Source organism: Canis lupus, chromosome 29 (assembly GCF_003254725.2).
Source record: "Canis lupus dingo isolate Sandy chromosome 29, ASM325472v2, whole genome shotgun sequence".
Classification (NCBI taxonomy): Eukaryota; Metazoa; Chordata; class Mammalia; order Carnivora; family Canidae; genus Canis; species Canis lupus.
In genome coordinates, this window is record NC_064271.1 from 35,733,608 (window position 1) to 35,758,897 (window position 25,290).

Consider the following 25,290-nt stretch of genomic DNA (forward strand, 5'->3'; position numbering starts at 1 on the left):
CGGCTCGGAAGGGGCGGGGCGCGGCGGCGGGAGGGGGTCCGCAGGGGGCGCTGGCCTCCCCGGCGGCCTGGTCTCGCCGGGAAGATCCGCTTCTGCGTTAGTTGTGCAAATGAAACGTTCGTGCAAACAGACGTTCTATTAGAAGAAAAAAACCCGAAACCTCGCTCTCTATTCTCCTCCCTAGAGGCAAAGCTGGGAGAGAGGTGGGTACCTTTCAGGCGGCCTTCCACCCCTCAGCTTTGGGAGACGCAGCTGGTGTGTTTTGTCAACGTGCGTCCACGGGACCCAGAGTCGGAATAAAAAAAATGCAAGCGAGGGACACCTGGGTGGCTCAGTGGTTGTGCACCTGCCTCCAGCCCGGGGCGTGACCCTGGAGACCCGGGATCGAGTCCTGCGTCGGGCTCCCTGCATGGAGCCTGCTTCTCCCTCTGCCTGTGTCTCTGCCTCTCACTCTCTCTCTGTGTCTCTCATGAATAAATAAATAAAATATTTTTTAAAAATGCAAGCGAAGATAGCTGGAGAGGCTAAGAGAGCGAAAGGAGGTTGTAAGAAGAAGCTGTGATATCCAAGACAGTCCCTTCCCCCAAGCAAAGTTAGGAACCTTAATACACTAAACCTAAAAGTTCAGCTTCCTTAGCCAGGTGGAAGAAGTATCTCTCCTGCCAAGGGTACTTCCCCCCAAGTCAGGGACTAACTAAATCCTGCTGAGTCCAGTGGGATGCCAGCCCTGCTGTTCTTTTCTGGAAAATGGAGGTAGCGGCTCTAAATGTGAACATGAGGAAATAGTATGGTCAGTCTCTTAAGTTAGAGAACTTCGTTTTATTATTTTTTTAAAGGTTTTATTTATTCATGCAGAGAGAGAAGCAGAAACACAGGCAGAGAGAGAAGCAGGCTTCATTCAGGGAGCCCGACGTGGGACTCGATCCCCATGGGACTCTATCCCTGTGGGACTGTATCCCATGGGACTGTATCCCTGCCGGACTCTACCCTCCTGGGTCTCTATGCCCCACCCACTCTCTCCCCATGGGACTATTCCTGCGGACTCTATCCCATGGGACTCTGTCCGCATGGGACTCTATCCTCGGGACACTATCCTCGTGGGTCTCTATCCTCACAGGACTCTATCCGCATGGGACTCTATCCCCGGGGCTCTATCCCTGTGGGAATCTATCCCCGCGGGACTATCCCTGCGGTCCTCTATCTCCATGGAACTGTATCCCGGACTCTATCCCCGTGGGACTCTATCCCCATGGGACTCTATCCCCAGGACTCTATGGGACTCTATCCCCGTGGGACTGTATACCCATGGGACTCTATCCCTGCGTCTCTATCCCCAGGACTCTATCCCTGTGGGACTCTATCCCCAGGACTCTATCCCCGTGGGACTCTATCCCCAGGACTCTATCCCCGTGCGTCTCTATCCCCAGGACTCTATCCCCAGGACTCTATCCTCCGGGGACTCTATCCCCGTGGGACTCTATCCCCATGGGACTCTATCCCCGCGCGTCTCTATCCCCAGGACTCTATCCCTGTGGGACTCGATCCCGGGTCTCCAGGATCAGGCCCTGGGCTGAAGGCGGCGCTAACCCGCTGAGCCCCCCCTCCAACCCCACCCGACCCCCCCACCCCCCGCCGCTGCCCCAGAACTTTGTTTTAAAGAGTGCTGTTTGTTTGACAATAAGGTTTTGCTGATATGATTTTCCTGTAAATATTCTGGTTGTAGGTCACTGTGAAAGAAGCCTGTTTTCTGACCTCTTCTCAAAGAACCTTGTCTTTGTACAACAGCTGTGAGGTTAGAAAAGTCTTCAGAGGTTTTTTGATACAACCCTCCCTTCCCCCAAATCATTAGGACTGTAATAATAAGATAATAAAATCAATCACGCAGACTGTATCCCAATTCATCGGACACCATTAGACAAAAAACAGTTGGGGGGGGCAAGCGGAACTCATTTAAAAATTAATTGTACTCTGACAATTTTGGAATTCTTTTGCTTAAGAAAAACAGAAGTTTTGAGGGTCAGAGTTCAGAGCCAACAGAAGCTCCTTTTGGTGTGTTTTGTTTTCCTGGCACCTGCCGCCTTGGGTTTGAATTCCTGGGAGAAGCATTTTCCTGTCTGTGAAGTGGGAGGTGGTTCCAGGGAACATCATGTTTCCGTGGACAAATACTAGTTATTACAGTTAGAACTCCCAATTTGAGTATTTTTATTGAGCAAGAACCAAGGAAAATGTTTTCTTTGTTAAACGTGTTTATGAAGTGTCTTAAATCGTGCTGGTTAGCTAGTAGGCCTCAATTCAACGCAACAAATATTTATTGCCAATGAGCTCTGTGTGGGGTATAAAGATTAAAAAAACAAAAAACAATCTCTGCTCTCAAGTCGCTGTCAGTTGTACTCAGGAAAAGGGGCACACTCTCAGTTGTTTTATCAGGAAATGCTATTTAAGTGCCTATTACATGTTGGGCATCGTTCGGAGCTACTTGGCGGGAAAGATATCTATACCATCATTAAGTCTCATATATATTTTTCAAGCTATGGATAAACGAGAGTGGACACAGAAATCAGTCTTATGGGGCAAGATGAGTAAGAAAAAAAAATTGGGATAGAATACAAAATACCAGAATTCATCTCATGTAAGTGTAGTAAGGTTAAGTTTACTTTGTGAAATCTTTTTTTTTTAATATATTTTTTTTTTATTGTGGACTAAATATTAGGTGTCTGTGATGCACACTGCCATACCTTCTTTCCTTTTGTTTTTATCAAGGGTCGTAACTTTAGGATTTTTATAAAAATGATACCCGACCAATATGGATTCAGGTAATATAGTTTTAAAAAAAGTAACATAGGACCCTAATCTGGCCACCCAGAAATAACCAGGGTTGAGATTTGGTGAACATCATTCCAGGTGTCTATGCTGATAAAAAAAGATGGGTACACAGGCATCATTTTACTTGGATGTATTATATTTATTTTCCCCTCAGAACTGAATCAACATCGTTTTCATTGTCTTCTAACACTGAATATTGTCAGGGAAAAATGTAAGGCTAGTGGATTTTTTTTTCCTTCTGTATTTTCTGTCTGGAAAGCTTAAGAAATCTTTGTGTACCCAAAATAAAATTCCAGAATATAAACTTCCTGTAGGCAAGGATTTATATCTTGTGTGTTTACTGCTGTACTTCTAGGCCTAGAATATTGCCTAGTGTAGAATAAACATAATATCTGTCACATGAATGAATGTATACTGTGTTGCCATATAAGGTGTATTTCTTAGTATGCTTTATATAACATATAAATATCTGAAAAACCATAGTCTAGGAGGTCACACAAGATGTGAGTAGACTGTGAAAATGCAGGTGTATGTTGGAATGCATATGTAAGCAGAATGGTGTGTGTCTGGAGGAGGCGGTGAAGGCTTCATGGAGGAGGTGGCTTCCAGGGCTGACTTTTAAAGGAGGAGTTGGAATATATGGGGCCTCACATGTATGTGATCTGGACCTGAGGAATAGCATATATCAAGAAGTAAGGGAGCATAGCCTATTTCTTTAAAAAAAAAAAAAAGAGTGGTTTAGTATTGTAGAGTTTAAAATACGGTTTCAGAGAGAAGTGCATGGAGATGAGACTGGACAGGTTGCTGGGGGCAGGACACGGTGGGCGTATTTTAGGCCTTTATTAGGTGCTAGACAGGGTCCCAGGGGTATAAGGATGAGCAAAAGGGCTGGTTCCTGCTCTCAGGAAGCTTATACTCTTAACGACATTTTGGTATAATATAGTTAAGTATTATGATGAGTGCTCTTGATTTCAGAAGAGGTCCAACATAAAAAGCATCTGTCTTCTCCAGTTTGAAAAAGCCTCTGAAGTTGAGCAGTGCATAGAGAGGAAAGATACGGACTGGGGTCTTGGCAATGGACGGGATGTGTCAGGTGAAGAGAAAGACGACTTGGAGGAGTCCTTAGAGGCAGTCACTTGGATGAATGGTGGCTTCAGAGCTCAGATATATGTATGTGAAGAAATGTCCAAACAATCTCCTTCCCAAAACGAATAACGCTCATTTTATAATATTAAAAGAATATGTAGATCTCTACAAAGATCGTTACAAAGCACATCGAGAGAGGAGGGCATGTCTGAAGTGAGCCAGGGTTGTCTACAGCCCATAGTAGAAGGCATTCCATCAGGGTTTGGCAACCCTTGGTTTTTGAAGAAAATTCCAGGTAGAAAACGATCAGCGTTCTCAGCTGTCCTACGCTGTTCTCTTTCTGAGGTGATGGTTCGTCTTGGAATCCGAAATGCCTGGGTATGGGACACCTGGGTGGCTCAGCGGTTGAGCATCTGCCTTTGGCTCAGGGCGTGATCCTGGAGTCCTGGGATCAAGTCCCACATCAGGCTCCCTGCATGGAGCCTGCTTCTCCCTCTGCCTCTCTCTGTGTCTCTAATGAATAAATAAAATCTTAAAAAAAAAAAAAAAAAAGAAATGCCTGGGTAAATATAAGTAGGTTAAGAGTAAGGGGACAGCCATACTTTGGTCCCTTCCAGGCTGGGGCGGCTCCCACACCGCATTGCGTGGCGGTGGAAGTGCTTGCTTTCACAGTTACGGAGTGATGTTGCGAGCCCGGTATTTCCAGCTGCGGGTTAGGTGTGTTCACCTGAGTGTCCCCCAGGTGTTGCAGCTCTGGCGTTTCCAGTACAGAACTCCTTGTCTTCAGTCCTCCGGCCTGGGTCTTCCCACGTCGATCCCGTCCTTTGTAGCAGCGCCCAGCGAGTAGCCATGGAAACTTCGCTCATCTTCAGCTCTCCCCTCCTTGCTCAGCGCTTCCAGCTGCTTGGCTTCCGAATTCAGGCTAGACTACGTGTTACATACGGGTGGAGAGTGTTGTCTGGATCACTGCCGCCCTCCTTATCTCCCCTAGACCCACACCCTCCGTCTGATGAGCCCCACTTCCTTCTAGCTCAGAGTTGAACCTTCCCGTCCAAAACACAAAGGCAGTGCTAAGAGTGAGGTAAAGGGGAGAGAGGTGGAGAAGGCTCTCTCAGCTGAATGGGCTTCATCTTTTCAGGAAAGGGGGGGACGCTTTATCTGCCTTCCGTGAAATAGGTCAGTATGTGCTGAGGTTGGGCTTTGAGGTATAGCGATAATTTATTATATCCTCACGTTCTGGGGCCTTTTTACCAGCAAGTAATTTCATTTGCTAAGTCCTGTCCCTTCTGATGATGGCATCCAGGTCACCTCCTGCCTCACCTGCAGCAAAAGCACCATCCCTGCTCCCAGCCTTGCCTCCTACATTCCTTCTCAGCATCGCAGGCAAAACAGTATAGAGCAGTCCTCCGAACACCTAAGGCAGATCCTCTGCTCAAAACGTCACAGATGTTTTCCACTGGACTCAGAGTAAAAGTTTAGTGCACATCGTGTGGTTGACTCAGCCTGCATGATCCAATCTTCTTCATCTTTTTAGATTTTATTCGTTTATAGGGGCTTGATCTCGGGACTCTGAGATCATGACCTGACCTGGAGGCAGGTGTGTAACCACCGAGCTCCCGGGTGCCCCTGATCCAATCTTCTTCTTCTTTTTTTTTTTTTTTTTTAGATTTTTAAAGTTTATTCATGAGGGACACACAGAGAGAGAGAGAGGCAGAGACATAGGCAGAGGGAGAAGCAGGCTCATGCAGGGAGCCCGACGTGGGACTCTATCCCGGGACCCCAGGATCACACCCTGAGCCCTTGAAAGGCAGGTGCTCAACCGCTGAGCCACCCAGGCATCCCCCCGATCCAGTCTTCTTGACCTGATTGGCCTCCCACCCCTGCCACCCTCCCTCCTTCCACTCCAGCCACACTGGCCCTCTGACTTCCTCGGCTTGCTGGTCATGGCCCTGGCATTTACTCTCCCCTCTGCCTGAAAGAACTGTGGCACTCATTCTCTCACCTTTTTTTAGGTCTTTATTCAAATTCACCTCAGACCCTTCCTGACCACTCTATTTAAAATAGCAACTCTCCATCCCTATGCTGTGCCTTATTTTTACCCCACACTGTGTGTGTTAGCCTGTAATATACTATGTAAGTATACGTATTCTTTAATTTATGCCCCTCCATCCAAAAATAATCTCTCAAGGTAGAATATTATATTTATTTTGCTCCCTGCTGTATTGCTATTTTCTAGAACAGTGCCTGGGGCATGGGGGATGCTCCTTAAAACCTTGTTAAAAATAGGGGCGCCTGAGTGGCTTAGTGAGTTAAGCATCTGCCTTTGGCTCAGGTCATGATCCCAGGGTCCCAGGAATGGGCCCCAAGTCAGGCTCCCTGCTCAGTGGAGAGCCTGCCTTTCCTTCTCTCTCTGCTTCTCCCCCAGCCCCCTGGCCCCAGCTCAAGCTCACTCTCTCCTTCTCTCTGTCTCAAGTAAATAAATAAAATCTTAAAAAAAACAAAACTTGTTAAAAATAGGTAAATGAATTAACTATCCCAAATCATAATATCATGTTTATCTCTAATATTTTTTTCATATGCACAAATCTCAATTCAAAACAAAACCTTTTCAAGAGCAGCGGTTCTATTTTTTTGGTTTAAAAAAGATAATTATGTTAGTTACGGCTAATGTGATGGGGATCGATGGGATTACTCAGATGAGAGGTAAGCATAGTGAAGACCCACGTTCAAAATTTCAAACTGCAAAAAAAAAAAAAAAAAAAAAAAAAAAAACAGAAAACAAAACAAAAAAAACCCAAAATTTCAAACTGCCTGCTAATTTATCTCCTTGATTTCATCTCCTTTTATTGGGAAGTATTGGTGAAGCATCTGTTTGGTCCACATCTCACTGTAGACCGGTAAGAACTGTAATAAAAATGGGAAGTATACCCTGAAGCACAGAGCAGCTCCTTTTTCAAGGACTCCTGTTCATTGCTATAAGATGTATCATTACTTAAAAATGTAATTTCTGTCTTGCTACTGGCAACAGCTGCGTAATTCAGCCTAGCCACTGCAACCTGGAGTCCAGCTAACTTTCTTTTATATTTGCTCAGCCTTACCTTCCAGTTGCTGTGGCAACGAGATCTGTGTTCTGCAGAAGCTTATAATATCAGTGGCCTCTGGTGCTGTGCCCTGCTCTCAGTTAAGGAGAGGGCGGAGGTACTCAAGCAATCCACACAGGCACCGAGCTTGAGCGCAGAACGGCCCATGGCAAGCCATAGGTGTGGGTAGAGTTTGGGCTCTCTGTTTCTTTTCCAATTGGTGGGATCACTAATGGTATTAGTGGGTGGGACAGTTCTTCATTCTGCAGCATTATCTGTTCCTGTATTGGAGTATCAATACAGAGCATCCTGCCCAGCTCCCTCTTATATTTCCAGATGCATCCAGCTGAGAGCTACCTCCATGGCTGCAGTGGCAGTGGTCTAGGCATTGAAAAGTGCAAGCATGGGCAGCCCAGGTGGCTCAGCGGTTTAGCACCGCCTTCAGCCCAGGGCCTGGTCCTGGAGGCCCGGGATCGAGTCCTGTGTCAGGCTCCCTGCATGGAGCCTGCTTCTCCCTCTGCCTATGTCTCTGCCTCTCTCTCTCTCTCTCTCTCTCTCTCTGTGTGTGTCTCATGAATAAATAAATAAAATGTTTAAAAAAAAAGTGCATAGAGGGCACAGACGTGTGCCTTCTAGCAACTGGACAAAATAAATCAAGAAGTAGTTATTGGAGGCTTACTGTGTGCATAGACTATTGAGTTGCATTGGGAATGCAAAAATATGCATTTTTCAAAGTCATCCTTTGAAAACTAAGATTGTCAGGTCTTCACCAAGCTGATGTTTTTATATGACAGTCTGCAAAGCTCTCATCTTGTGAACCGGAGTCAGGATAAATTTATTCTTAAAAAAAATATTCATGTTGGGATGCCTGGGTGGCTCAGTGGTTGAGCATCTGCCTTCAGCTCAGGGCGTGATCCTGGGATCCTGGGATCAAGTCTCGCATCAGGCTTCCCACAGAGAGCCTGCTTCTCCCTCTGCCTGTGTCTCTGCCTCTCTCTGTGTGTCTCTCACGAATAAATAAATAAAATCTTTAAAAAAAATTCGTGTCAATCTAAACCAACAGGTATTTAGAAACTCCAAAAAAAAAAAAAAAACAGATTATGAACATCTTTCATTTTCCTTCTAAGTATAGCTCACACTTAAGTATGGAACATACAATACTTAAACTTTAAATAAATCCTTGTAACACTGATCATATGCTAGTGTTCTTGCTATAACTTTGTTTTCCTCTATATCCTTTTTATATTGTGTGCTTGCATATATGATTTGATTTGTGTTAACTTTTTAAAAATATTTATTTACTTAGAGCACGTGCATGAGCGGGGTGGGGATAGAGGGAAGAGGCAGAGGGGAAGCAGACTCCCCACTGGGTGGGGAGCCCTGTGCTGGGCTCTCAGTCCCACAACCCCAAGATCATGACCTGAGCCAAAACCAAGAGTCGGACATTCAACCGACTGAGCCATGTGAGTGCCCCTGTGTTAACTATTTTTAATAAAATATTAATTTATGAACATACCTAACACTCAACATTACAATATGCCCTGACTATACAAAAAGTCCCTCTTCCAAGAGGTTAGTGCTATGAATAGTTTCTTGTGGATCCTCCCAACAATTTTTGTTCATGTATCAGCATATGTATGAAGATATTTTCATTAAAAGACCACACAATTGGGAGCATTTTATATTTATTTCCCTACCTTGGATTTTTCCCTTAAATGTAATGCTTCGCATTGTTGGTATTCAACAAATATTTGTTGAAAGTTTGGATAAGTACATACTATTATTAGAATAGACTATATTAAACGATACATAGTTTTTTGTTATATGGATGTGCCCTAATTGGCTGGGTATACCCCCTACTGAAATGCTGATCTATTGTTTTCTAGTATTTTTTATTACAATCAATGCTTTCATATATTATGTTTGACTGTTCTGTGTTCCTTGCATTTCTGAGTCCCTAAAAGTGAATTTTGAGATACGCTTGTCAACTTCTGCAAAAAGCCAACTGGGATTTTGATATGGGTTTTATTGAGTCTGTATATCAATTTGGGGAGTATTGCAATCTTAAAAGTTAAGTTTTCTAATCCATGAACACAGGATGTCTTTTTATTTATTTAGGCCTTCTATAAGACTTAATGACATTTTATAGTTTTTAATTTATAAGTATTGTACTTCTTTTATTAAATTTATTAGTAAGCACTTTTTCTTTTTGATGTGATTGTAAATAAAATTGTTAATTTCATTTTCATCTTAGTATATATTTTTGAACATAGCTTCTCCCTCCCACCCAAATGAATGAGTATATCTTTTGGGTTAATTCCTAAATGTGGAGTTGCTGGGCCAAAGGTTGTGTATTGTTTAGATAATATTTTGATAATACGTTACCAAATTGGCCTCCAGAGAAGTTGCCCCAATTCATATCAACAGAATGTAAGAGTGACTTTAATAAGCTATTTTGTTTTGTATTATGTATTATGAAATCTTGAACCTTACCAATCTTGTGAGAAAAAAATGATTATCTTTGTTTAATTAACATTCACTTACTTATAAATATGATAGTATGTATTTTTTTGCATGCGGACTATCTTAAGGCCTTTGCCCAGTTTTTCCATTTGCAAATGACTGATTCACAAATCAATAGATTTGGATTCGAGGGGCTAATTTTTGAAAAGGCATAATTTAGAGTTATTGGAAGTAACTTATTTCAACTTGATGAAGTACAGAGAGCTGAATTTATATCCATAGCACCATTAAGACTCTACGTCTGCACTCATGTGATTTTGTTACAGTCAATGGAACAAGCATTTACTGAATGCTTATTTCTAATTGGTGTTAGAAACCCTGTTTAGTAGTGAATGGATGCTCTTCTATCTTCCTGGATGCTCACAGTCTGGTGAGGAAAACAGATTCTGATGGAGGGAGGGATTCATTGGGCCCATTTTTAATTGAGACATGTTTTAAAAATATCAACAGTTTTTGACACTTTGGCTTGGTTTTGAAGGCTGGTCCTGCAAGGTGGGAGAATAAAATGAGTAGTTCAGGTAGATGAGAAATCAGAAGCAAAGGCCAGAAGGAGAAAGTTGTTGGCAAGTTTCAGGAATGCTGAGGGGTTGTTGAGCATAGAGTATATACCTCTAAGTGGTGGAACTGGTAAGAAGTAGAGCTGGGAAGGTAGGTTGAGGCCATATTGTCCAGCTTGAATGCAGGCTAAACAGCTTAATTTTTGTATTTTTGACTCTAGAGGACATCAGTGTTGTTGTTTTTTTAAGTTTTCATTTATTTGGGGGAGAGAGAGAGTGCATGTAGGAGTGGGGTGAGGTGGGGAAAAGGGAGAAGCAGACTCCCCGATGAGCAGAGAACCTAACATGGGGCTGGATCCCAGGACCCTGAGATGATGACTTAAGCTGAAGACAGATGCTTAACCAACTCAGCCACCCAGGCGCCTCATGGACATCAGTGTTTTTGAGGTATGGGCTTTTAATGTGGAGGCCCGGTCAATTAGTAATAGTGACAATGATGGTGAGATAGCGAAGCTAAGAGTTAAATTACCTTCTTTAGCTCCACAAATTCTGCATGTTGTTAATGATATTTATAGATTTGAAACTCAATTTTCTTAATAGTGTACCTAGAACATTAAACAATTATTTCTACATTGCTATATAAAAGAGGAAAAACCATTTTTCCCCTTTACATTTTGTATTGGTTTCTTGGGTTTTATTTAGATGAGGAGTAAGGCACTCAAATGACAGTGGTTGCAGAAGCTGGACCTAAGAGTTGGTAGAGCTTTTGCATTTTACCTGAATTCTAAATATTGGCTCAAAAATTTTAAAATATTGAGCAGGCCTAATAACAAAACATCTGGCTTGGGTCACCAGTCTGTGTTTATTGTAGGTGTTTATTCTAGACATTTGAGACCAGTCAAAATACTTTGGTAATTTAAGAATTAATCTCGATGCTATACAGTTCTCATCCTCCAGGGAAGAGACAGTCAAGACTCTTTAAAGGATTTGCCATTCTGACAATTAGAAGTATGATCGCTTTTCATTAGTTTAGATGCTATCATTTAGAACCATATGAAGGAGGAAGATATTATTTATATGATGTAAGAGAGTCATGAGTATGGAGGGAGGGCAGATGATAGCTGATACTTTTTTTTGGGGGGGGTTTATAACTTTTTAAAAATATTTTATTTATTCATGAGAGACACAGAAAGAGAGAGGCAGAGACATAGAGAGAGAAGCAGGCTCCATGAGGGAGCCCGATGCGGGACTCGATCCTGGGTCTCCAGGATCATGCCCTGAGCCGAAGGGAGGCACGCTTAACCGCTGAACCACCCAGGCATCCCAATTTTAGAACTTCTAGTAAGCAAATTTGTTTGCCAAAGTGGAAGATGTTAGAGAATTTTAAGAGTTTTAGATTTTAGAGATGTCCAGAGAAAGACAAATACCGTATGATTTCACTCATATGTGGAATATAAGAAACAGAACAGATGAACATAGGGGAAGGGAAGGAAAAATAAGATAAAAACAGAAAAAGAGAGAGAGAGAGAGAGAGAGAGAGAGAGAGAGAGGAAGACAAACCATAAGAGACCCAGCTATAGGGAACAAACTGAAGGTAACTGGAGGGGAGGTGGGTGGGGGATGGGCATTAAGGAGGGCACTTGATGGAATCAGCATTGGGTATTCTATGCAACTGGTGAATCTCTGAATTCTACCCCTGAAACTAATAATACACTATATGTTAACTAACTTGAATTTAAATTAAAAAATTTTTAAAAATAAAGATGTTCAAAGAAATCAATCTTGATATGAAAGATGTTATATCTACTTTCAAAAGACAACTTATTTCTGGAAAAAACACAAAGCAAGGTAATTTGTATCCACTTTCTATGACTCAAAAAGAAATGGCCAAAATGCTGTTTCAGGTTATTCAAGATCCTCTGTAGAAATAGGAGACGGAATACCACAAGATTCTGTGAGGTCTGTTCATTTCTATGGGTCTTTTTTTTTTTTTTTTCCTATGGGTCTTAATATTAAAATGAACAACTTGTTTTTAGGCAGACAGATGGTTTGGATTTAATATTTAATAGCATTTATGCTATGAATTATCAGAAGGTAATGAAATAAAATAGCCTATCAATTTCTTCAGTTTTGTTTGCTGGGAAAAAATCAGTATTGATTAGATCAAGTAAAACACAACAGGTATGCCTGTGCTGTGTAGTCACCTGATACCTTATAGACACTTACTAGGGATTGTTATCAAAGTGATTATATTTTTACCTCTATATTCTTCCATTATTGAGGAAATTGAGAAAATGTTTTAAGATAAATACAAAATGTTTGTATACAAATATTTTATTTACTTAATTTATCTTTCATAAAGTACCGTGTCACATTCCCTATACAAATCAGCACTAAATAAGTAAAAATTCATTTTAGAGCCTTTGGAAAATTAGAACACATTTTTTCATTATTAACAGGAAATGACAAACTCACCAGCCTACTTGTGCAAATTTACTGATTCATCATCTTAATGTAATAGTCCTGGAGGCAGTGGCAGCCTTAAGTAAAACTGCCATTTTTGTAGAGAAAGATTATTGTAGGTCGCTTGGGTTATTATGCTTTGGCAAAAGGATGCAAAAAGAAAATGCTTTGTCAACATGAAGCTAAAGGAAATACAATGACCAGCATGGAACATAATCAGATTCACAAATTTATCTTCAATTATTTTATACATGTTTTCAAATTTTGTCTTCCAACATTTTTTTCCTGATTACAAAAGCAAATCATTCTTATTGAAAAGATTTTGAAAATACTGAAAATCAAACAAAAAGCAAAAATAATAATCTGTAAACTCATCATCTAGAGATAATAACTGTGTAAGGAAGGTAAATGGATGGACTCTGAAGTCAGACATCTTGGACACATCAAGTCTTTTCTACTTCCTATTTTTCTACTTCTTTAAAAGTTGGTTAATTGACCTTTCTATTTTTCAGCTTTTCCATCTATAAATTGGGGATAACAGCAGAATTCACCATATAGGATTGTTGTGAGGTAATGCACTGAAAGTCTTTAGTAGACCTTGGCAAATGATAAATGTTGAATCTACTACTTACTGTTGTTACTTCATTAATCTTTTTTTTAAGCATGTATTTCTATTTGTAGTTAACATATTATATACTTTTTTTTTTTTTTTTTTACTTAATATCATATCGTACACATTTTCTTGTGTAAATCATTGCCCACATTACCAGTTGTTTCCTTAAGAGAAATTTTCCGGGTATCCCAGGCCAACTGATGGCAGCCCACTTGGCTTACAGGAATATTCTAGCAGGAAATGATAGATTCTGGGATTTTAATCTTCCAACCATGACCTGATGGGGAATATCATGTGCCTCTTTGGTGTGATCATTAAGCTCTGTAGGAGTTCAGCCAGGGAGGAAATACACAAGGTGATGGGGAGGGCTCTGGAGCCAGATCACATTTGAATCTTGGTTCCATAACTTGGGCAATATATTTAACTTCTCTGGGACCTCCTGTACAGTGGGGTAAAAATAATACCTATTTAATGGGGTGGTGAAAATGAACTGGTTTGATATCGAATCCTGACACATGGTAAGCACTTAATAAAATTAGCTCTTTATTGTTTGTTATTATGTTCAACACTTAAAGTTTGTTTTTATAATTAAATGAGAGAATGGCAGTGATTTTCACAAGTAATGTGAGAATGTGAGTTGTAAGACATAAGATAGGACAATACATATATTTTTAGTGTAAATTGTTATTTTTCCCCTATTTCAAATATAACAAGTAGTCATCTGTTGTAAATTTATTATCCAAAGGACAATATAGGAAGAGGAATTTGATTTAATAAGCCTTATGAGGAGATTTTAATAATTTTCTTCAGTGATTCAAAAATGGAATGTGATTTTTATCCAAATTATTCTGGTTAAAAGATGAATATGCTTTATGTTCTTTTTTTTGCATCTTTTTAAAAGAATGCATCTTTCAACTAACATCTTTTTAAATTTTTTATTAGTTTCAGAGGTAGAATTTAGTTATTTATTAGTCACGTATAACACCCAGTGTTCATTCCATCAAGCACCCTCCTTAATGCCCATCACCCAGGTACCTTATCCCACATTCACCTCCCCTCCAGCACCCCTCAGTTTGTTTCCTAGAGTTCAGCGTCTCCCTCTCAATTTTCATTTTATTTTTCCTTCCCTTCCCCTATGTTCATCTGTTCTGTTTCTTAAATTCCACATATGAGTGAAATCATATGGTATTTATCTTTCTCTGATTTATTTCGTTTAGCATGATACTCTCTAGTTCCATCCACATCATTGCAAATGGCAAGTTTTCATTCTTTTTGATGGCCGAGGAATATTCCATTATATATATATTCCACATCCTCTTTATCCATTCATCTGTCAATGGACATGTGGGCTCTTTCCATATTTTGGCTATTATGGACATTGCTGCTATAAACATTGGATTGCATGTGCCCCTTCGGATCACTATGGTTCTGTCCTTTAAATAAATACCTTGTAGTGTGATTGCTGTGTCATGGGCGAGCTCTGTTTTTAATTCCATACCATTTTCCAGAGTGGCTGCACCAGCTTGCATTCCCACCAACAGTGTAAGAGGGTTCCCCATTCTCTGTGTCCTCGCCAACATCTGTTGATCCCTGAGTTGTTAATTTTAGCCATTGTGATCAGTGTGAGGTGGCATCTCCTTGTGGTTTTGATTTGTATTTCCTGCATGTGGAGTGATGTTGAGCATTTTTCATGTGTCTGTTGGCCATATGTTTGTATTCTTTGGAGAAATATCTGTTCATGTCCTCTGTTTATTTCTTGACTGGAACTTTATTTTTTGGGTGTTGTGTTTGATAAGTTCTTTATGGATTTTGGATACTAGCCCTTTATCTGATAAGACATTTACAAATATCTTTTCCCATTACATAGGTTGTCTTTTAGTTTTGTTGACTGTTTCTTGTTTGGTTAGTTCTTTTTAAAGTTAAATTTAAGCAGAACCCCTGTAAATAATAAGTATATACTAAAGAATGGTCTTGGTATTTTAATTGTATTTATTCATGTGATACTTAAAATGTCCTATGAATAAGGTTCTGTTATTGTCTCCGTTTATAGAAGAAAATTGAGGCACAAAGAGGTTAAATCACTTGCAGGTTATACAACTAGGAAGAAAATTCTGTCGTATGTAGTCATGCTCCGAAGCCCATGCTTTTAACCGTTCTGCTATCTTACTTAACATCCCAGTAGAAAAAGAGTCATAATTGATTAAATACAGTACAATATGTTTACAGTGAGTTTGTTAAACTAAGAATTTGATTAACAGTACATTCAAGAGTAAATTTTTTGAAATTCATCTATTTTGTGGAAATGCATTTACAAAAGTTTCAATTAATCTATTTTTCCCTTTCAGTTTTTCAGTTATGGAACACAAATATTGTATCAAAACAATGAAGCTTTTCAGTCTAAATTCTTCCCACCCCTTCAAAAAGCGATGCTACCGCCCAATAGTTTTCAAGGAAAAGTGGCATTTATTACGGGAGGAGGTACTGGCCTTGGTAAAGGAATGACAGCCCTTCTGTCCAGCCTGGGTGCTCAGTGTGTGATAGCCAGCCGGTAAGTCATGGTCAGCAAATTGCCTGACAAGAGTCTATTATAAAATAGTTCTGTGCCATGATATTGAAAATACCATTTACCAGAGTTTTTTGATTTTAATTTTCTATGAAATATCCTTTAGATTATTTAAACAAATTTACTTGGAAAAATCAGTTATAATTTGTAATGCTAGAAATACAGATGGACCATGATTTACATTGATTTCAATTTAGGACTTTTTGACTTTACAATGGTGTGAAAGTGATACACATTCAGTAGAAACTATACTTGGAAACTGAAACTTTTCCCAGACTAATAATATGTGGTAAGATACTCTTTCATGATGCCAGCAGTGCATTTCAGCTCCCAGTCAGCCACTTGGTCATAAGGGTACGGAAATGATAATATTCACACCCATTTTGTACCCATACAGCCCTTCTGTTTTTTGTTTTGTTTTTTTTTTAAGATTTTATTTATTTATTCATGAGAGACAGAGAGGCAGACACAGGAGAGGGAGAAGCAGGCTCCCTGTAGGGAGCCTGATGTGGAACTCGATACCAGGTCTCCAGGATCACACTCTGGGCTGAAGGCCGCGCTAAACCGCTGATCCACCCAGGCTGCCCTGCTTTTTCACTTTCAGTACAGTATTCAATAAGTTTACATGAGATATTCAATAATTTATTATAAAACAGGCTTTGTGTCAAATGATTTTGCCCAGTTATAGGCTAATGTTAATCATTAATGTAAGTCAACCTGGCTTAACCTTTAGACCAGGTTAAGCAATGATGTTTACTAGGTCAGGTGTATTAAATGCATGTTCAAATTATGGTATTTTTAACTTACGATGGGTTTATCAAGGATGTAACCCCATTTTTAGGCTGAGGAAGATCAGTAATGATTGATTATGAAATTGATGATGTATATATTAACCAAATTCAGTGATAGAATTTTTTTTCCTTAAACCTGAAGCTTAAGTTAAAAAGTACTGTATTGAGGCTGCTTTGTTTTCATTTAGGAGTGATTATAGTTACTGCTTCAAAGGATAGTTAGCCTTGTACTAAGATAATGGGTATAACCCTTCCATTTTCTATAAGATGGGCAGATGTTTCAAAACATCTATTGTGATAAATGTAGGAAGGATAAGGCGATGTAGATGGAATTTCTTATTTAGGCATATCCTGGGACCCTCTAACAGTGTATGTAAGTCTAGAACTTTAGAGACAGGCCCCAAAATCTACAACTTCCTCCTATTTTGAAAAGTGCAAAATTTTTAGATAGGCTGAATAGGAATCTGAATGAGGACAAGTCACTATGTAATTTACAAAGGCCCAAAGGAACTTCTTTCAGATGTTTCCTTTAATGCAAATTGGCCTGAACGTTTTTTAAAAATATTATAGTGTTTTTACAAATATTAAAGTATTATTTTCTTTGTAACACTACATATTTTATATTTACGGTTTCTTTTTTGTGTTTCTTTCAAGAGTGTGAAACTGAATGCATATAATGCTTTTATATCTTTAAATTTGGTCTAAAATCTACTAACATAAATCTTATACATAACAGATTTTATATAGTATAATGTAAGTTTACATTATATCATGAATGTGTTTTCTTTCTAAAGCAGGTTTGGGCAAGGGAACAGAAGTGATTATATATTAAGGAAATAATTTTATTTTATTTTTTTTCATGTTTCAAGTCTTTATTTAAATTCTAGTTAGCATATAGTATAATATTGGTTTCAGGAATAGAATTTAGTGATTCATCACTTATATATAACACCCAGTGCTCATCTTAACTACCCATTATTTAGCTCATCTACCCACCTCCCCTCAAGCAACTCTCAGTTTGTTCTGTATAGTTAAGGGTCTCCAATGGTTTGCCTCCCTCCCTCTCTCTCTTTTTTTCCTTCTTCTATGTTCATCTGTTTTGTTTCTTAAATTCCACATGAGTGAAATCATATAGTATTTGTCTTTCTTTGACTGACTCATTTCCCTAGCATAATAATACTCTCTAGGTCCATTCACATTGTTACAATGGCAAGATTTCATTCTTCTTGATGGCTGAGTAATATTCCATTATGCGGACATGCACACGTGCACACACACACACCACTCCTTGTTTATCCATTCATATATATATATATATATATATATATATATCTCCATTCTTTATTCATACCCCACATCTTCTTTATCCATTCATCAGTTGATGGACATTTGGGCTCTTTCCATAATTTGGCTATTGTTGATCCACTGCTACAAACAGTGGAGTGCATGTGCCCCTTTGAATCAGTATTTTTTATTAAGGAAATAACTTCAAAATTGTGAGTAGATATAAAATAATTAGTTTAAAAGTAAATAACTCGGGGATCCCTGGGTGGTGCAGCGGTTTGGCGCCTGCCTTTGGCCCAGGGCGCGATCCTGGCGACCCGGGATTGAATCCCACGTCGGGCTCCCGGTGCATGGAGCCTGCTTCTCCCTCTGCCTGTGTCTCTGCCTCTCTCTCTCTCTCTCTCTCTCTATCTCTGTGTTACTATCATAAATAAATAAAATTTTTAAAAAAAATAAAAGTAAATAACTCAGTAATTGAGTATTAGATATATAAAAATTGTACTAGTTTAACTTTTAGAAAGTGAATTCATTCAAGCTGACTGTAGATACAGCTTTTGCATTTTGTCAAAATTACATCAGTTTAAGCTATAGATTCTCTTTGTGTTTTAATTTATGGAATTAAAAAGATGAAAAATATGAACTTATTTCAGAGCTTACACAAAGTACCATGTGCTTTATTTCTAGAAACATTGACGTTTTAAAAGATACCGCGGAACAAATTTCTTCTCAGACTGGAAATAAGGTAAAATAGTTATTTAATTCAGATTGAGGAATTAAAACATGCTTAAATAACTTATTCATGTTTTTAGTTTAAGAAGTCTGAAAAATTTAGGATTCTCTTTTCTCTCTGGTATTTTTCAGGTTCATGCAATTCAGTGTGATATTAGGAATCCTGAAATGGTGCAAAAGACTGTGTCGGAATTGATTAAAGTTGCAGGACATCCTGCTGTAAGTGTAATGGTGTTGAGGCCAAAGTATGAGGTGTTTGATGTTGATGACACCCACCAAGATGTGCTAAGGATGCACTAAGGGAATAAAATATTGATGTGAGCAAGTGCTGTGTTGAGAAGCACCTGTTTTCTGTCCTTAGCAAAGAGCTGGCTTTGCTCAGAGCAGCGAACAGATTAGGTGAACTGCTACACCACTGCCTTTCGGAAATACTTAAAAAATGCATTTACAGTTGTATAGAACAAACCTGATTTCACTTTATGTAATAAGATTATGAAATAAGAAGAGCAGTTATCCAAGGGCATAATATCTAGTTTAAATGATTCATGCGCTTTGCTTTTCCTAATAATTTTGGATTATCTCTATCAATAGTGGAGAATGATACAAGTAAAGAAACCTGTAAGATACTGCAGATTTTTCCTTTAAGACCAGAGATGTGCATAGGCATTTCTGCTGTTGTTTTGGTTCATGTATTGGAAAGAAGCAATTTCTTCCAAAGTCTCTTTTTTTTTTAAAGATTTTATTTATTTATTCGTGAGAAACACACAGAGAGAGGGGCAGAGACACAGGCAGAGGGAGAAGCAGGCTCCATGCAGGGAGCCCGATGTGGGACTCGATCCCGGGACTCCAGGATCACGCCCTGGGCTGAAGGCAGACGCTCAACCACTGAGCCACCCAGGCGCCCCAAGAGAGGACTGTTCTACCTTAAAGATAGTTTCAGACCAGTAATATTGAATCTGCTAGTAGAACTAAGAAGAATCTTTATTGATGGTGAGGAAACATGTTATCAACCAAGAATTTCATTGGGTTAAATTAAGCCAACATGTCACCAGAAATTAAAGGACATTTTGAGATTCCTTGAAATACAGTTAGACAAATGGTAGATATGCTTAGTCCACATCTGTTTTCTTAATGATAGATTCTATTGTGATTTTGAGACAAAGATAGGATTCTGAAATTTGGTAAATTGGTGAGATTTTCACAGGCTCAAAAAATAAAACCAAACCAAATCCCATGGTATTAATTTATAGCACACTATCAACTTTAGCTTTATCGTATTATTTGGGTTAATAAGTTTCAGAAGTAAAAACTCTTCAGGGAAAATGTTCTTCCTTCTATAACTTCTATAGAAATTTCTATAACTTGCCTTATTCATCTATTAGATTGTGATAAACAACGCAGCAGGGAATTTTATTTCTCCCACTGAAAGACTCTCTGCTAATGCTTGGAGGACCATAACTGACATAGTTCTAAATGGTACTGCCTATGTGACGTTAGAAATTGGAAAGCAACTAATTAAAGCACAGAAAGGTATGTTGATTAATTTTTCATGTGTTTATTGGGTCCTTAGCACACACACGCTCTGTGATAAGCCCTGGGATATTTATAAAAGTCAATAAGACAGTGTCGATACCTGTACAACTCATAGTCTAATGGAGAAGAAAGATACTGAGTGATTATCACATGCTATGATATGAGCTATAATAAATATATATTTCATGTGTGTGGGAAACCCAGAGACAGGAACAACTAACTCTCCCTAGCTGTGGTTATCAGATTGAGGAGCAAGATGCAATTTGAGCTGAATTTCCAAAGATCTAGATGTGGGGAAGTGGGGCAGTGGGGGAAGGAGAGTGAGAAGTTCATGGAAAGAGACCTGCTGGAGGAGCAAAACAGGGTTTAGAGATGATGCAAATTTGATGTGGTTAGAGATGAGGAGGAAGAAGAATGGCAGGAAATGATTATGGGGAGGTGGTTTGGGTATAATTAGGAAAGTTCCCAGTACCAAAATAGAAAATTTGATGTTAATTCTGAAGGAAATGGGGAGAGATTTCCTTATGGATTTCTCTTGAAGCTGTCTCATGAAGAATGTGACTTGATTGGAAAGCATACTGGCAACAATGTGGGGGGATGGAAGAGATTAGGAAGACATTCCGAAGGGTTTGACTTCTCCTTTGGTATGTGGCTGCATGACATAGGGGATAAATTAGGAGACATTTAGCAGACAAAATCAACAGGCCTTACTGATTAGATGAGAGAGTTTGTGCTGAGTGAATAGTTTGGATGATGATGACGTCAGTGTAGTCATCTGGGGGACTAGATGTAGAGAGAAGTTACTAGAACATTTTTGTTTAGTACTATGAACAAACTTTATAAAAGTCTGTGCAATATAAATATATGTGTGATATATATGTGTGTATACATATATGTCTAGAATCCGTGTATGTTTGCTCGTTTAATGGACACTTACTGATGACTTTACTGTAGCAGGTCTTGTGTTATATGCCCAAATGACAGAGGTGGACGAGACTCTGTCGCCAAACAAGGTGGGGAGGGGTTGGGACTTGATAGATCGTGGTATTTCTCAGGGTGGAGAGTATTCTGAGCAAGGAAAAGGAGGAAGAGTCCTGGTGCTCCTTGAAGGATGTCCTTTGGGTCTTGGGGGGAGAAAGGAAGGCATGGAGCTGGCCAGTTTCCTTCTTCTGGTTCGGAAATCTTTGCCTCGTTAGATTTAATTTCTTCTTTACTGTGTGAGTGATTCTCGAGCCAGCTTGAGAAAGGATGTAGGGGCAGGCAGAGGGCTGCTAGAGGGTGCTTGCTGTCTTTGTATGTATAAGCTCCATCCTTTTTTTTTAAATATTTTTATTTATTTATGATAGTCACACAGAGAGAGAGAGAGAGAGAGGCAGAAACACAGGCAGAGGGAGAAGCAGGTTCCATGCACCGGGAGCCCGATGTGGGATTCGATCCCGGGTCTCCAGGATCGTGCCCTGGGCCAAAGGCAGGCACCAAACCGCTGCGCCACCCAGGGATCCCCTATAAGCTCCATCCTTTCTCATGTACTCACTGGGATGGAAGCTCCAGGTCACTCATTCCCACTGCAGCAAAGTGGGTATCAGTTCCTTTTGGAGTTTCCATGCTTTTATTTTGTTTTGTTTTTTATTCTGTTTCTTTCTTTTTTTTTTTTTTTTTTTTTTTTTCAGGAAAGATGGATGGTTGAGAAAGGAGACAGAGAAGAATGGGCTGGCTCCTCTCTCTTCCTTTCTCTGTCCAAGGATCCTTGACCTCTGTGTCTCTTCTCTCTCCCTCTACCTCTGTCTGATTTTCTCTCTCTTTATCTCTTACTCATTTCTCTCTTTCTCTGTTCCTCTCTGTTACCTCTTCACTCTTGGTTCCCTATTTCACTCTTTATCTCTCCTTTTGTGTTTCTCTCCTCATTCTCTCTTATTCCTTCCGCTGCCCATCCCTGTGACTCTTGATTTCTGTCTGGCTCTCCCTTCTTTTCTCATTTATTGTCTTTCATTTTAACAGGCTATGATCTATTTTTATTCATCACATTGGATTAAAATTCTATGGGGTTCATTAAAAATATATTAGTTAAGACTTTTTAAAAGATGGAAGCCAGTTTTTATTCCTCCAAGATCCCTGTCAGTTATTGATGCCATAACTTGACAGAATTTGAAGGACTTGTGCCCTTGGGTCCTGGAGAGCACAGTGTACGGGGCCTGGTCTGGTGTTGGAGCAGCAGTTGGGGATCTCAGGTGCTAATGATCTCGGGAGTGTGTCAAAGTGGAAGTCAGTTCAGGGAGCAGGCCATCTATGGTAATCTGCGGTCAGAAGTATGTTTGGCGGTCTGGGATCTAAGATGTCAGTCAAGGTAAGATACCCAGGGAAGTTGGACTAGAGAAGATGAGGATGCCAGCAACTGAAAGATAGACGCTTATAGGAATTGTTGATGACATGCACTCAGAGAGGGAATAGCAGGTGACTGAGGATCAAGAGAGCAGTGGCCTTAGCTAGAGAAGCAAAGAATCAAAAGGACATTATTAAAATATGTTTACGAATAGCAGATTTTTTGATGCAAAATTAATAGATATGAACAAATAAAAGATTTAGGAAACTCTTAAAGACCTTAGCCCAGTGTGCTTTTATAAAACCACAAAGGTCAGTAAAAAAGTGGCTGTTCCTTATTGGGAAGGATATTGAAAATATGCTGAGGTCCCCCATCTTTAAGATACCATGTATCAATGTACAAATTAGTGAACAGTATGGAAGAGAATACCTAATTTTATTAAAGAATTGAGAGAACGCGCAATGGGAAGAGACTAAAAGACTAATATGGTTTTTTTTTTTTTTTAATCTAGTCACAAGGGATAGGATAAATACTGAAATTTTCCATTAAACCCTAGATCACTAGAAACTGAAGAGATACCTCTTGAAACTCACAAGAGGTGATTTTAGGACATGTAAGAAGTATTTTTTTAAAGATTTATTTATCATTGTAGAGAAAGAGAGAGAGAGTGTGGTAGGGCAGGGGCAGAGGGGAAGGAGGGAGAGAATCTCAAGCAGACTCCCCACTGAACGTGGAGCCCGACATGGGACTTGATCCCATGACCAGTGGCCATGGCCTAAGCTGAAATCAAGAGTCCCGCTAACCAACTGAGCCACCCGGATGCCCCAGGACATATAAGAAATACTTTATTGGGCAGCCCGGGTGGCTCGGTGGTTTGGCGCCGCCTTCAGCCCAGGGCCTGATCCTAGAAACCCGGGATCGAGTCCCATGTCGGGTTCCCTGCATGGAGCCTGCTTCTCCCTCTGCCTGTGTCTCTGCGTCTCTCTCTCCGTCTCTCATGAATAAATAAATAAAATATTTGGAAAAATAAATAAATAAATAAACAAACAAACAAACAAACAAATAAATAAATAAATAAATAAATAAATACTTTATTGAGGTAGTACTAATAATATTTTATACCACTATGGTACTTTTTAATTTACAAAGTACTTTCATATACCAATATGCAAACAGTATGAAATCAAGATTATTATAAATTGATTAAAGAGTAAACCAGTTCATAACTTGAATATATTAATTTGTTTTGCTAAAATTGAGGTAGAATTTATATATAGTGAGATCCACAGATTTTATGTGTTTAAATTGAACTTCTGATACACTTACTCACTTAGGTAACCGACCAAGACAGAACATTTCCACTACCACCAAAGGGTTCCTCTCCTATCTTCTGACTTAGCTTTTTTTTTTTCTTTTTTGAGAGAGAGAGAGAGAGAGAGAGAGATGAGGTGGGGAGAGGGAGAGGAAGAGAGAATCTTGAGACTCTGTGGTGAGTGTGGAGTCAACACAGGGCTCAATCTCACGATCCTGAGACCATGACCCGAGGTGAAATCAAGAATCAGACACTTAACTGACTGAGCTACCCAAGCATCCCCACTCTTAGCTTTTAATCCATTTTTAGTGGATTGTCTTTTTTATTACTGATATTTAGAAATTCTTTGTTTAATCTGGACCGAGTACTTTGTGAGATAATAGTATGTATTTGGAATATTTTCTCCCAATCTGTTGCTTTCTTTTCATTTCCCTATCAGTTATCTTTTGCTGAGCAGAAGGAACAAATTTGTTTTTTTTGAAGGAACTAAATTTTGATGAATCTATCAAATTGTTTTCCAAATTGGCTCTAGGAGATTGCATTCCCAGCATCACTTTATAAGATGCATTTACACCTCATTCTGCCCCACGCTGGCTTGGTTATATTACATTTTAGTCTTCCTCAGTTTGTGTAGTGGTCCTTCGTTTGTGATATTGACTTAGAGTTCTCTACTGACTAATGAAGTTGAGCATCTTTTCATGTGATTATTCATCAGTTGTATACATTCTTCGAAGTGTCTGTTCTAATCTTTTTTTTTTTATTAGGTTGTTTGTCTTTTTGGTATTGAATTGAATGAAAAGTTATTTTACATATTCTAAATATAAATCTTTTATCAGATATGTTTTTGCAAATATTTTTTCTCAGTCTATGATTTGTCTTTTCACGTTCTTAACAATGTCTTCTAAAGATGAAACATTTTACATTTTGATGTTGTTCAGCTTAGTGAAATTTTCCTTTTATGACTCATGCTTTTTGAGTCCTAAGAGATATTTCTTTAACCCAAGGTAACCATTTCTCTATTGTTTTCTTCTGGAACTTTTATAGTTTTCATTGTTATATTTAGGTTATCCATTTTGATTTAATGTTTGCATTTGGTATGAGATAACAGTCAAGGTTAATTTTTGCATGCATCTGTCCATCCTTTCCTCATTGAAATACTTTGGTACTTCTGTGGAAAATCTGAATATCTAATACTGAGTCCAATATATCATATATAAATTATTTGAGCTTCATATTAGTTTGACATCAATTATTGTGAGTCCTCCAACTTTAGTTTTTTTCTGAATTACTTTCACTGTTCTGTGTTCTTAGCATTTTCATATAAATTTCAGAATTCAATAATTTTTACAAAAGAGTCTACTGAAATTTTGACCCGGTTTGTAGTAAATCTATAGATTATATTGGGGAGAAGTGACATTTTGACCATATTATCCTTCAGTCCATCAGCATGTAATATCTTTCCATTTGTTTAGGTCTTTAAGCTATTTTCAGTGTGCAGGTCATATAAATTTTATTAAATTTCTGCTAAATAATTTTATATTTTTGTCACTATTTTAAATCTGTTTTCTAAATTTTATAATTGTTTGCTTCTAATATTTAGAAATACAATGAACTTGTTTTTGTATACTAACCTTTATTCTGTGAGCTTGCTAAAATAAAATGACTTAATAGTT

The 25,290-nt window shown here is 39.0% G+C and overlaps 1 protein-coding gene and 1 long non-coding RNA gene across 3 annotated transcripts in view; both read left to right on the forward strand.

The window, feature by feature from the left end:
• Positions 1-25,290, forward strand: part of DECR1 (2,4-dienoyl-CoA reductase 1) — a 43,767-nt gene that overhangs the window by 415 nt on the left and 18,062 nt on the right. Inside the window, exons 2-6 of one of the 2 annotated variants that reach the window (XM_025433566.3) lie at positions 12,985-13,042; positions 15,431-15,633; positions 18,408-18,465; positions 18,585-18,671; positions 19,835-19,982. In XM_025433566.3, coding sequence (XP_025289351.1) covers positions 15,512-15,633; positions 18,408-18,465; positions 18,585-18,671; positions 19,835-19,982 — 415 coding nt within the window. In that variant the 5' untranslated portion in view covers positions 12,985-13,042; positions 15,431-15,511. The remainder of the gene's footprint in view (positions 1-12,984; positions 13,043-15,430; positions 15,634-18,407; positions 18,466-18,584; positions 18,672-19,834; positions 19,983-25,290) is intronic. The other variant, XM_025433565.3, reaches the window with a different exon arrangement.
• LOC125754013 (uncharacterized) lies at positions 56-13,042 on the forward strand. Its single transcript, XR_007407201.1, has 2 exons — positions 56-203; positions 1,724-13,042. It is a non-coding gene; the product is annotated as an uncharacterized LOC125754013 (long non-coding RNA).